The sequence below is a fragment of the Heloderma suspectum genome, chromosome 5 (assembly GCF_057233095.1).
Source record: "Heloderma suspectum isolate Gila_16-S chromosome 5, 16-S_ref, whole genome shotgun sequence".
NCBI classification, from domain to species: Eukaryota; Metazoa; Chordata; class Lepidosauria; order Squamata; family Helodermatidae; genus Heloderma; species Heloderma suspectum.
In genome coordinates, this window is record NC_139462.1 from 227,263,823 (window position 1) to 227,276,681 (window position 12,859).

Genomic DNA, 12,859 nt, shown 5'->3' on the forward strand with positions numbered 1-12,859 from the left:
CATATAAATCTGTAGAAAAATATGTAAATTTCTGCTGAGGAAACGTTGAATGGAATGGGGGACGATACACTAAATGTTATGTACTGAGATAAATTATGTAAATACTTACGTAAATAGTTACGTAAATATTTACGTAATTAGTTCCGTATTTTTCCTCATGACAACAAAAAAATTATTCGCATCTGTCTGTGGGCGGATGACGGAACAAAAGGGACCCGACAATCTGCGAAACACAGGCGGAGGGGATTTTACACAGTCCGTACATCCCTAATTGACACAGGAGACAATCTTTTGCTGAAAAAATTCTGCAGGCTTTTTTCTCTAGTATGAACCTATATGCTATATGTGCATTAGCCCTTGTGGCAATTTGTATCTTAGTAATGTTTTAATTATGTTAAATTGTGTTAATTGTGTTGTCCTATTCATAAATTTTATTACCATAAATGTTACAGCCCTCTGAAGAAGGCCTAAAAATAAGAAAAAGGCTGAAACGCATTGGGCTTCCTACATTACATTTATTTTTGCATCCTGAGAACGCATTTCTTTTCTTTGTGATCACCTTTGTGTTCAACAAAAACAGCAAAAAGGCAGTGTGTGGGGGGGGCATGTTTGAGCATTATAGAAAAGCTGCAGCGTGTGCTGTGTGTAACTTCAGCAATGTGGAAAAGGTCATTTCAGAATCAAGACAGACACTTCTTTTTCACGACTCACGAGGTCACATGTATGGGCCAGGATCGTGGTACGGGAACCGGGAGGGGCCCCCCCGCATTACACGTTTCTCGTGACCTTTGGGCCCTGGTTCCTTGCAGTGTGTAACTTGTGGGAAAGCCTTTAAGAAGCTCTGGTCCCTCCATGAGCACAACAAAATCGTTCATGGCTACGCAGAGAAGAAGTTCTCCTGTGAGATCTGCGAGAAGAAGTTCTACACCATGGCGCACGTGCGGAAACACATGGTTGGTGAGTGGGGCGAGGGCACAGGTGGATGATGTAAGGGCCGGTTTGCATTGTGTGCGGGGGCCCACTAGGAGGTTTTTGCGTCAGCACTACCTGTGGCCATAGGCCATCGAAACCCTTGTGTCTTTCAGGCACAGGTCAAGGTGCTGGGTTTTGCCCTAAGCCAGGGGCAAGCACCCTTTTTCAGCCCGTAGGCACATTTGGCCATTTCAGAACCTGTCCTGGGCACCACCACGAAATGTCTGTCCTCAATCTTCATTTCCAAAGAACGCCCCTGAGCCTCACTGCATAGCCTAAAGCATTCATGGGAAATGAAGACAGTAGTGGCTGGAGGCCCTCACTTAGCTTTGTACCAGTCCCAGGTGCCAGCAAATAAACGTATTAATTTTTTAAAAACCATGGGAGGGTAGGCTACCTTGGTGGGCAACTAGTCCAGGGGCACCCTGCCCTCAGCCCTTAAAGGCTTGGGCCCACCACTTCCCTGCCTTCTGTCACACCACAGTCTTTAAGAACAAACGAGAGCTTCCTCTTAACTATTTTCTTGAGGACTACATCCTTGTGAAAGAGGTTTTTGTGAAGGTCGCCCCCTCAACAGTGGAACTTCCTTCCTTGGAGAGTTGTGAAAACCTGGATCCTGGATGCATTTCAGAAGGCCTGTCAACCTCCTTTCTTTGAATCAGCTTTGGGTAGCCAGGGTTAAAACAGTGGGATTCTTGTGTGTTTGTTCTTGATCCAACTTCCTCTGCAGACATTTTCTTTTGTTGCTCCCCTATTCTCTCAAACTCCCCTATCTGTTGTTGTTACGTGTCGGCAGCTTGTAATCACCAGCATCAGTTCATCCAGTCTGGATTATGAACATCTGGTTTAGAGAGATCCAGACCTTTGTTGCTGTAGCAATTTAGAAGCTTACTCCTGATCTTCCCCCTGAATTCCTTTTGAGCTGAGCAACATGATCAGAATTGCATGGGGCCGCCCTTGCTGGACTGTACCATTTTGGATTGCAAGGCGGGAGGGGAAATCCCACGCTTCACTTGCTCGCCCGTTCCTGTTGTTTTAAAAGAAACTCCCCAAACTGGGAGAACTAGTGTGTCAGGGAGAAAAGTTCTAGCACAGTCTTCTCCCTGATTTGCTAGTCTTCTATGTGCACATGTGAGGGAAGCATTCAGATTTATGGTCTCCCGCAAGCGCAATCAGAAATGGTGTGTTCTAGCAAGAGCCGCACCGCATGATTCTCCTGATCGTATGGTTTAGTTTGCTCTTTAGCGAACAGCTTGACATGAATAACCATGATTCCTCTCCTTGCTTTTCTAGCTCATACCAAGGACATGCCCTTCACCTGCGAAACTTGTGGGAAGTCATTCAAACGAAGCATGTCATTGAAGGTGCATTCCCTCCAGCACTCGGGGGAGAAACCATTTAAATGCGAGGTAAGAATAAGTATCCATTTCTAAGGGCCAAACCTCACATGAAACCATTCAGGCAATTAGCAATTGCACTAATGGCTTAAAAAAAATAATAATTGCAGGGCCCCGATCCAAAATGATCAGAGTGGGGAGATGGGGTTAACCCTTTACTCCCCTCTGCAGTCCTGATCTGGATTGGGGGGCCCACACCAGCAATTTATGTCTAAAATCTACATCTGATCACATATGCCTTGGCTCTCTCATTCATTCATTCATTCATTCATTCATTCATTCATAACATTTCTATCCTGTCCTATATCATTAAGATCTCAAGGCAGCATACAGATAAAATTTAACAAGCAGCGTTGTTATTTATTTGTTTATTTGAAGTATTTTTTAGCACACTCCTTGGCCACAAAGGCCCCTGGAGCGGTTTTCAAACAATCCATGAAACGTGACAGTCCCCGCCCACAGGCTTGCAATCTCAAAAGACACAGCACAGAAAGAAAAAGGGGTGGGAAGAGGGGAAAAAATTAAGTCTTTCAAGCAGGACTGGTGGAATGGATCCGCTTTGCTGACTTACCTCCCTCAGTTCAGCCTGCTGAAATGGCTGGTGATGGTGACATAATAACCACGATTCTTCTCCTTGTTTTCCATTTAAAAAGCCATTTGCACAATTGCTACCTGCATGAAAGGCATCTGATCTCAATTGGGCGTGAGCTCCTTCTGGTTTCCAGTCTCCTACTGAATGCTATCGTGCGAAGCTGACCAAAGGCTCTCTATTCCTGTCTGTTCATTCCACAACTGCGTGGATTTGTTGCCAGTAGCTGTTCAGTTTTGACACACTTCAGACACCATTTCCCATCTTTCCCCCTGCCTCCCCTTTCATTAGCGGCTCTGTAACCCGTCAGCATTCAGACTTGTTTTTTTTGGCAGGTACGAGCAAGGGCACCATTCCATTTTTCAACTCAAAGGTCTGAAGTTCACCCTGGCTTGTCTTTTTTTTTTTTTTTATGCTTTCAGAAAATCATGTACAACTGTCTTCAGAGGTGGCTTTCAGGAAATAGTTTCAGCTCCTCCAAGAAGCCTTTACCTTGAAACATATCTGTCTGCAACCTGCATTGTTTCTTGTGCCACTTTCGAGGTTTCCCTTTAGTCCATTCAGCCTTTTCGGTGCATCACCACATCTGTTGATACTGAATTCCTTGAGTTAATTGTAGCTTGTGTGAAGACGTATTTGCTTGTTGAGGTCCTATACCTCCTGCTGATCTTTCTTCTCTCTTTCAGTCTCTTTCTCTGTTCTGGTTGGCTGGAGATAATGGGAGTTGTAGTCCTCTAGGGCCCAAGTTGAGGGAAGGCTGGTGTGAATGTTTGAGGCCTACTGAGGCAAGGTAAAAAGGTCAGGCCTAGAGGCCTGGGTTTTTTCGTTGGGAGGGGTATCCCTGAGAGGAGTAGTTTCATTTCCCTGGCTAGGTTTCATCTTCCTGAGTTAAGTTTTGTATCTTCAGGTTTGAAACAGTACTTTTGGTTTTGGGGAAGAAGGGGATATGAAGGGAGAGAGAACCAGTGAGAGGGAAAGGAAGACCAGAGAGAAGGCCAGAGCAGGAAGTGAGAGCAGGAAGAAGCAGCCTGGAGAAGTCTTAAGTGCAGCTAGGGTAGAGGAAGTTGAGTTTCTTCAACTTTTATTTCTCTTAATGCCTTTTGTATCACCCAGCTCTATTCTGTAAATACTTTTTTGTTGTAATGTGATTGTTTTAATTTACCAGTAAACTGCTGTGTTAAACCCCAGGTGTCTGGAGTGTCGGTTACCCCACGTCTACAGCCTAAACACTGCATTATTGGGAAGGGGAAGTTTAAAAGGAAGGTGGGACTCTTAAGGAGGCAAAAGATCCTTAAGGAGTTGCTCAGGTAGTCCAGCTCATCAGGGGAACCCAGGCAGCTGGTCTATACCAGGGGTGAGCAGAAGGTAGATCTCCAGATGTTTTGGACTCCAAGTCCTCTAAGCCCCTGCCGCCGTAGCCACTGGTCAGGAATGCTTGGAGCTGAAGTCCCAAACACCTGGAGATCTACCTTCTGCCCACTCCGGTCTACACAGACGGGTTGAGGCAGTCCAGGGTCTTTCCCAGCCGGGGATCGGGGACATTCTGGGATGTTCTGCATGCAGAGCTGGGGCTCCACCACTGAGCTCCCCTGAGCAGATGAGCAAATGAAGCCTGCTTGTACCAAGACAGGCCATTGAGTCATCTAGCTCAGTGTTCTCTACACCAGCAACCTCCAACATGGTCCCCTCCAGACTTGTTGGACTACAGTTCCCAGTATCCCTGGCCAGTATGGCCAGCGGTTGCAGTGGCTGGAGAGTATGGGTGTTGTCATTCCACCTGTCTGCGGAAGATTGCGGAAGACTGGTTTACAGTGAACCGGTGGCCGCTCTCAGGGGTTTGGCCCCACTGGGAGATGCTGGGGGTTGAACCCGAGACGTTCTGCATGCCTGGCAGGTGCTCTACCACTGAGCTATGGCCTTTGCTCTCTCTCTCTCTCTCTCTCTCTCTCATCTGGTTCACTTGGAGAAAAGGTGAGTAAGGGGGGACATGATAGAGGTGTACAAAATTATGGATGGTGGGGAGAAAGTGGATAGGGAGATATTTTTCTCCCTCTGTCATAATACTAAAACCCAGTGGGGTCATCCCATGAAGCTGAATGGTGAGAGATTCAGAAAAAAGGGAGGACTTCTTCACACAGCGCAGAATTAAACTGTGGGATTCTCTACCACAAGATGTGGTGATGGCCACCAATTTGGATGGCTTTAAAAGGGGGTTGGACAAATTCCTGGAGGAGAAGGCTATCAATGGCTACTAGTCCTGATGACCACATGTGACCTCCAGTATCAGAGGCAGTATGCCCAGGTACACCAGTTGCTGGGGAACATGGGTGGGAGGGTGCTGTTGCACTCGTGTCCTGCCTGTGGGCTTCACACAGTGGCCAATCAGTTGCCTGTGAACAGAATGCTGGACTAGATGGACCCTTGGTCTGATCCAGCAAGGCTCTTCTTACATTCTTATGTTCACCCTAGGGGAATTTCCCCACAGGGTATTTCGTCACGGGGTCTCCATTTCGGATATTTGAGCTGCGGCAGGGGCACACCGTAGCTTGTCGTAACATACAAACCCAGCGGGGGTGAGTTGATAAAGAGGTTGACATGCCACCCAGAACCCATGGGCTGTTTTAGGGTTGCAGGTGGCTTTTCAAGTACTCCAGCAACCCGCCCTCGCCAGGTCTGCACGTGACAACAAGCTATGGTGCCCCACCACTGCCGCTTGAATATTCAAAATGGCTGCCGCCACCACAGCGAGGAGCTCCGCGGGGAAATTCTCCCGTGGTGGGTTCTTGTTAAGTGTGAACCCACGCGTCCTCTTTCGAGAAACAGTCACAAAGAAAATAGTGGCGCTACAACCTTGCGGTTGTGCCGTGATGCCTCAGCCGAAGGCCAGCGTTGCAGCCTGGGTTGATGGACCGCCAGTCTGAGCTCCAGAGCAGTTGTATCTGGCTCCTGGTGGCCCTGCCACGTTTTAAAGCAAGGCGTGGTAGAAAGTTTGCCCCACATTTCACCCAAAAAGGAAAGGAGAAGTGTGGTGCGCGCTCCTTCTGGCTCCCTTTAGAAACCAGGCAAGACTGCGTGTTGTAGTGGTCCTGGTGTTGGACTAGGCAGCCTGGGTTCAAAATTGAACTCAGGCACAAAGCTCAGTTGGCTGACCTTGGGCCGGCCGCTCTCTCAGCCTAACCTACCTCGCAGGATTGTTGTGAGGATACAACACAGTGGTGGGGAAACAACCGTGTATGCTGCGGAGGAAAGGCAGGAACTAAATACAGCGTTAGATGTATGTTTGCTGTAATCCAGCAAGGTGCGTCTCGCTCCCCCTCCCTCCCCCCAATCTCTCCCCCATGCACGCTCCTTTCCTCTCTTCTTTCCTTTTTATTTCTGCAACGTCATCCCCTCTTTTCCCAGAACTGCAACGAGCGGTTCCAGTACAAGTACCAGCTGCGCTCCCACATGAGCATCCACATCGGACACAAACAGTTCATGTGCCAGTGGTGCGGAAAGGACTTCAACATGAAGCAGTACTTTGATGAGCACATGAAAACGCATACAGGTACGAGCCCCTCCCATCCGCATCCTGGGTTGACTCGCTTTCCTGCTTTCCCACGGTTGCCATCGGGCCCTTTTGCTGGAACACTGCAGTTTGTTCACAGAGGCTGTGCACTGGGGTTCGGCTCATTCTATCAGTCCCAGGTTTAGAGGGATCTCGGCATCCCAGGATTCGCCTCTTATGAAAGGATGCAAAGTCTAAACAAAAAGTGAAAGTAGCCACGTGGGCCAAAAGAAAAAATCCAAAGTCCATATCTCCATAATACCTTCGTTAGGCCAGCTCAAAGGATTGAGATCTGCTGGAGATGCCCTGCTCAGTTCCCCACCTCCCCTGAATAAGATGAAGAGGGTGGGGGAATGAGGTAGACATTCTCAGGTGGTGACCCCCGTGTGTGGAACTCCCTCCAAAGAGAGGTGTGATTACCCACTCTCATTATTTTTAAATGTAAGTTAAATATCTTTTTATTTACAAAAATATTTGGCTCCTGTCTTGATGCTTTTGGTGTTTTAGGCTGGATGATTATTGTTGTATTTTAACTTGTTGTATTGTGATAGTATTTATTGTTGTTGTTGTTATTTCTTGGCCTTTTTCCTCTTGCAAGGAACTCAAGTTGGCTTGCATGGTCCCCCTCCTCTCCATTTCAACCTCCTCTCCATTTCAGCAACCATCTCACAACAACCCTGTGAGGTAGGTTGGGCAAAGTCAGTGACTGGCCCAAAGTCACCCAGTGAGCTTCATGGCCAAGTGGGAACTAGAACCCAGTTCGAGTCCCAGTCGAACACTCTAACCACTACACCACACTGGCTAGTAGGATTTCATTGCCATTTTACTGATTTTTGTTTTATTAATATTGTAAGCTGCTTTTGGAGGAAGGGGTGGGGGATAAGATTTTAAAATAAATAAATAAGTAAACAAACAGTAACAGTATTATGGTGATATGGATTTGGGTTTTTTTTCTTGTAGAAGTCTTTAACAGGCAGCAGAATGAAGTGGTAGAGTCCTGAGGTCATAGAATGGACTGTACCACTTCACTCAGCAGGTGGGGGGAATCACACTGTGGCATGTTTCCCTAACCCTCCCAAGTAGAAAATTGGCACAGCTGGTAGTGATGGTAAGGAGCCTGCGGCTCGCCCCCCAAAATCACTCGGGGGCCCTTTGCGTATTCTCTTCAAACTCTCAAAAACCGTCAAACGTTATTTGCTGTTTGAGTGTTTGAAAAGAACACTTAAAGGACCCTCGTCATTCCACTCCCTGCTACCTTGACCTTCTCCCCCAAGGGGAAAAAATACACCCTCAGTTTGGGGAAGGGGTTCAAGAGACCTGGCAGCAGAGGGCTCCATTAAGGACAGGAGAGTCCCAGTGGCGCCTTCCTCGTCCTGGGAAAGCAGCGGGAGACACTGCCGGTGTGGTGAAGCTGGCTGTGTTTTGTTTTGTTTCTCCCTGGGGATCTTGGGGGAGGTGGTGGTTCGGACTTTATGAGCCCTAGAGGCAAAAGACGCTTCCAGCGTCGCTCGCTCAGTTCTTGGAAAAGAGGACGGAGCCCACCAGCCCTCTCCCGACTGAGAGGGCCCTCTGCTGTTGGCGACCTCAAACCCCCTTCCCCGTGGTGAGTTTTTTTTTCCCCCTCCGGAAAAGCAAGCTCCACTGGAGAATTAATGTAGTTATTTAATTAAAGGCGCAATCCTATGCATGTTTGGACAGAAAAAAGGCTTACAACTCCCAGCATGCCCCAGCCAGCATGGCTGGCTGGGGCATGCTGGCAGTTGTAGGCCTTTTCTCTGTCTAAACCTGCGTAGGATTGTGCCCAAAACTACTTATATAGTGCTTGATATCTTAAGATTTCTAAGCGATTTAGGGCACAATCCTACGCAGGTTTAGACAGAAAAGAGTCCTACCACTCCCAGCATTCCCCAGCCAGCATAGCTGGCTGGGGAATGCTGGGAGTGGTAGGACTCTTTTCCGTCTAAACCTGCATAGGATTGCGCCCTATAAAAGCCAATATAAAAACCATGTAAGATAATAAATACGTTAAAAACATTAGAAAAACAGTAACACAGAGCAGCGCAATTGCACTTCAAGGAAAGCCTGAGTAAACTGGTGCGTCTTCAAGCGGGGCAGGGCGGGGGAGTGTTTGACTGGCATTCGATACACAGACGGTTATATCTTTAGAACAGCCTTCCCCGAGTTGGTGCCCTCCAGATGTGTGGGTCTGGGGGATGCTGGGAGTTGTAGTCAGAAACGTTTGCTGGGCATCAGCTTGGGGAAGACTGCCCAAGAATCAAACAAGTTGGCTTTCAGGCTGCACAGCTGCTTTCTTCAGGATCGAGAGAAATCTGTTCACCGGAGGCAAAGGTACACCGATTTCTCACAGAACCAGCGGTTCTTGCATTCCTGGGTTGCGATCGAGCTGGTTCTCGTGGAGCTGAAGTCAAGTGCCAGCCATGCTCATCTTCAGCTCCCGACGGCTTTTGTCGTACCAAACAAAATACAGCAAGCTCAAGTTAAGTCTGTGACGGGACATCAGTGCTGCGCTGTCTGTGACAGGGCGCGTATCTGTTTGGATGCGGTTGGGCCGCTGACTGGAGAATGTCACCAGCGTACAAATTGCATTTGCACACAGCCTTATACAGGTTGCAGGCTTCAGCTTCACATGGCGCAATGTTGCGATATATACAGAAACATAGATGTGTTTAATGCAGAGTCAGCACAGCTGTGGAAAGAATCCCTGGCCTTCCTTTCTTCCCCCTCCCCAGGTGAAAAGCCGTACATCTGCGAGATCTGCGGGAAAAGCTTCACCAGCCGGCCCAACATGAAGCGCCATCGCCGGACGCACACGGGGGAGAAGCCCTACCCGTGCGACGTGTGCGGCCAGCGCTTCCGGTTCTCCAACATGCTCAAGGCCCACAAGGAGAGGTGCTTCCGGGTCAGCAACCCCGTGGCTTCGGACAGCAACAGCGAGGCGAACTCCCTCGGCCTCTCCGCTCCCCAGAGCGCCCACTCACCTCACTTGACGGCCGGGGTTCCACTCCACTCAACGACACCACATTCCCATGTGCTGCCTTTGCCGCTCATGCATGCGCACGCGCCGAGCCTCCCCCCTCCTCCCCTCTTACCACCACCCCCTCCTCTCTTCTCCGGCAGTAGAGTGAACTTGAACAACTAGGCCCTGTGGTGCGTGCGCATAAAACTGGCCTGTCATTCAGCAAGCACCCATCAGGCGTCTCCGTCGTGAACATCACTGATGGTTGGGGGAAGACCTTGCATTGGGTGTTCTTTGTTTTAGTTTAGTTTATTTTCTAACAGGCTTAATCCATTGTCTTCAGCTTGAATGGCTTGATATTCTCAGCCCTGAGCGGGAGCATCAAGCGCCTGCAAGCCGTCTTTGCTGCTCCAGCTGCATAGGATCTGAAGGCAACATTCTGCCATGTTCGTACATGTAAGGATGTGCACCAAGTGCTGCTGCTGTTTGTGTGATTCCGGCGATCCAGGGAAGGGCCGAGACCATTCGGATGACTTCTGTCCCCCTAATCTGTCCTGCCAGGTGTGTGTGGGGGAGTGGAAGGCGTGTGTGTTTCCTTTGGAGTTTGTGGCCATGAAGCTTGGCCAAAAGGCTTGGCAGAGGGGCCGTTGTGGCTTCATATTTTCCTCTTGAGAGAAGCGGGGAGTCACAAAAACTTCTCCCTGCAGAGCGGAGAGGAAACAGAAAGTTGTGGGGCAGTGATGCCGTGATGGCGGGTGGGGGGTGGCGGCTGGATGTTTGAGTGTGTCTCCCGCGTGTCCTCTCAAAACCGGCCTCTTCTTTGCTTCCTCTCTCCATCACTCGTTATTAGACAAATTCATGACGGATAAGGCTATCCAAGGTTACTAGTCAGGATGGCCATATATTCCCTCCACTATCGGAGGCAGTATGCTGGGGAATGAGAACAGGAGAACGCTGTCACTCTCGTGTTCTGCTTCTAGATTTCCCATGGGCGACCAGATAGGCAATGTGGTGTCCATAGGCACCAATGCATCCCCAGACACCCTTCTTGGTTCCCACCAAGATGGCCTACCCCTGCCACTTACTTTTTTAAAATTAACACATTTTACGTAGGAATAGTGGAGGCTGGTGGCTCCGATGTCAGCGGGGCGGTGAATCTGCTCCGGGTTTCAGTCAGAACTCTAAAGGAGCTCTCCAAGGTGCTTCCGCACCTTGGAGAGCTCCTTTAGAGTTCTGACTGAAACCCGAAGCGGATTCACCGCCCTGTTGACGTCGGAGATTCCACTGATAGGAACCTACGAAGCCGCTTTAGACTGAGTGAGACCATTGGTCTATCTAATCCAGCATTGCCGACACTGACTGGCAGCGGCTCTCCAGGAACTTCAGGCAGGAGTTTTTCCAGCCCTACTTGGAGATGCTGTGGATCGAACCTGGAGCCTTCTGCATGCAACTCAGGGGCTCTACCAGTTTTTTTCCCAATATACCAGCAGCTGTTTCTGTTGGTGCTGAACTGGGCTCAGAGGAGTTGTTTAGTGCAGAAAGGACTTCACCATGAAGCAGTACTTTGACAAGCACATGAAAACGCATATAGGTATGAGCTCCTCCCACCCGCATCCCGGGTTGACTCTCTTTCCTGCTTTCCCATGGTTGCCATTGGGCCCTTTTGCTGGAACACTGCGGTTTGTTCACAGAGGTCGTTTGGGCAGGTCATTTGGGCAGGTTCCTTGTCCTTCGCCACGCTTCCCAGGGCAGCCATTTTGTGGTGGTGCCCAGGACAGGTCCTCAAATTGCACGGCTCTCGTTGCATTCCTATTATCACTGGTCACTCAGCGTGACTTGCGGTTCCTCAGCCTCTGTTTCTCACATGGCCTCTTTCTTCCTGCACGCTAGTAGAAACGTGTTAGCCTTTTTTGACGGCCTATGAAACCACACCAGGATAGGAGAGGCTTTTGTCTTGGTTTCCCTCTCTGTCCATGGAACTCGTCTTCGTCCATCTGCGTGGGTTTTAGGAGATGCAGGCTTTAAGGAAAAGTCCTGGAGTATCTGATTCAGTATTGGGAAGTGGTTTAGACTAGAGAGAAACCGACAGGGGGACACATCCACTTGCACAAAGAATGCCAACATTTGGTCTACATCCTTCTTGAATTCCAGTGAAGAGATGCTGTCCTTCAGTGGTCTAATGCACTAAAGCAAACACCTCTAGACACATACCTTGCCTAGGTTCTCCTCTGTTGGATGCTTTTGATCTGGCTTGGGGAAAGATATCCCGCCTTTTAATTTTTTTAAAAAAATGTTAAGAATCTATTATTTTAACCTTTTTTGCACTTTATTAATCCATCATAATAACTTTTCCTCAATACTTATAAGTTATTCCAGACTCTGTTGCAGGCTAATGAAACGTCTGTGCGCAATCGGTTCCCCAGCGCGCCGCTGTTGAGCGAGCTCCATTCATTGCAAAGACACGTGCCCGTTCAGACCCGACGGAGATGGGCAGAGCTTGAACAACAGCAGCGCATGGGTAGATTTGCCCTGTCGGCATACAGGAACTATGTGCGCAAGCGGGTCCATGCACATGGACATCGTAGGAGCTTCATTGGACATCTGCTTGGGGGGATGGGGGGGTGTTCCTCTTCCCTGCCTCCACCCCGAAACCTGGCACATCCTCTTCATCTGGGATGTGTCCAGACCCCTTTGCCTCTCTATGTATGTTTTGTTGTGTTTCTCTGAACTCAAGCAGGGCTGGTCCCTGGAACAACAGCCATAACACGCGAATGGACAAGGACAAGGCGCGACTCGAAAGTTGTGGCTCAAAAAGAAAGGTCGAGACAGTGCAATAATTGCGAAGCGGTAGGGTGTTGGGACAAACAGCACAGGATCGAACTCTTTGGGAAAGAACCATTGAACGTTTTAAGCCTTTGGCTTGCTGGCACGCAGGCTGCCCAGGGTGACCCTCCATGACAGACCGCTCCAAGACACTATAGAGTGGGAGTCGACACTAAGAAGAGGGAAATGCGTTTCCTGCCCCGAAACGTCGGTAGCACATATCGGCTCGGAAGAAGGACAAACGAACATGCAAATCACTTCACATGCCTCAAGCTAATTTTCCGAACGCCTGGTATCTGGCCGCGTATTACTTTTCCAGCATTCATTCTCCATTGCCCAAGTATGCCAAGAAGGGGGATGGGGGTGAGGAAACGTGTATCGGTGGCTCTCTTTTAGCGTGAAAAGAAATATTTACAATGAAGCACTTTATTCTGTATAGTTCTCGAGGGATTGGGACAGGGGCGGGAGGGAAGGACCGAGTTCTGAGACCTTTTTTTGTTTTAAAGAAGCATCTTAAGAAATGTTCTAGAAAATATATTGCGATTTTTCGTTTT

General features: G+C 48.9%; 1 protein-coding gene across 2 annotated transcripts in view; it reads left to right on the forward strand.

The window, feature by feature from the left end:
* Positions 1-12,859, forward strand: part of ZBTB47 (zinc finger and BTB domain containing 47) — a 55,751-nt gene extending 42,892 nt beyond the window's left edge. Inside the window, exons 3-6 of one of the 2 annotated variants that reach the window (XM_084859455.1) lie at positions 810-957; positions 2,266-2,381; positions 6,361-6,505; positions 9,256-12,859. In XM_084859455.1, the coding sequence (XP_084715581.1) occupies positions 810-957; positions 2,266-2,381; positions 6,361-6,505; positions 9,256-9,665 (819 nt within the window). In that variant the 3' untranslated portion in view covers positions 9,666-12,859. The remainder of the gene's footprint in view (positions 1-809; positions 958-2,265; positions 2,382-6,360; positions 6,506-9,255) is intronic. The other variant, XM_084859456.1, reaches the window with a different exon arrangement.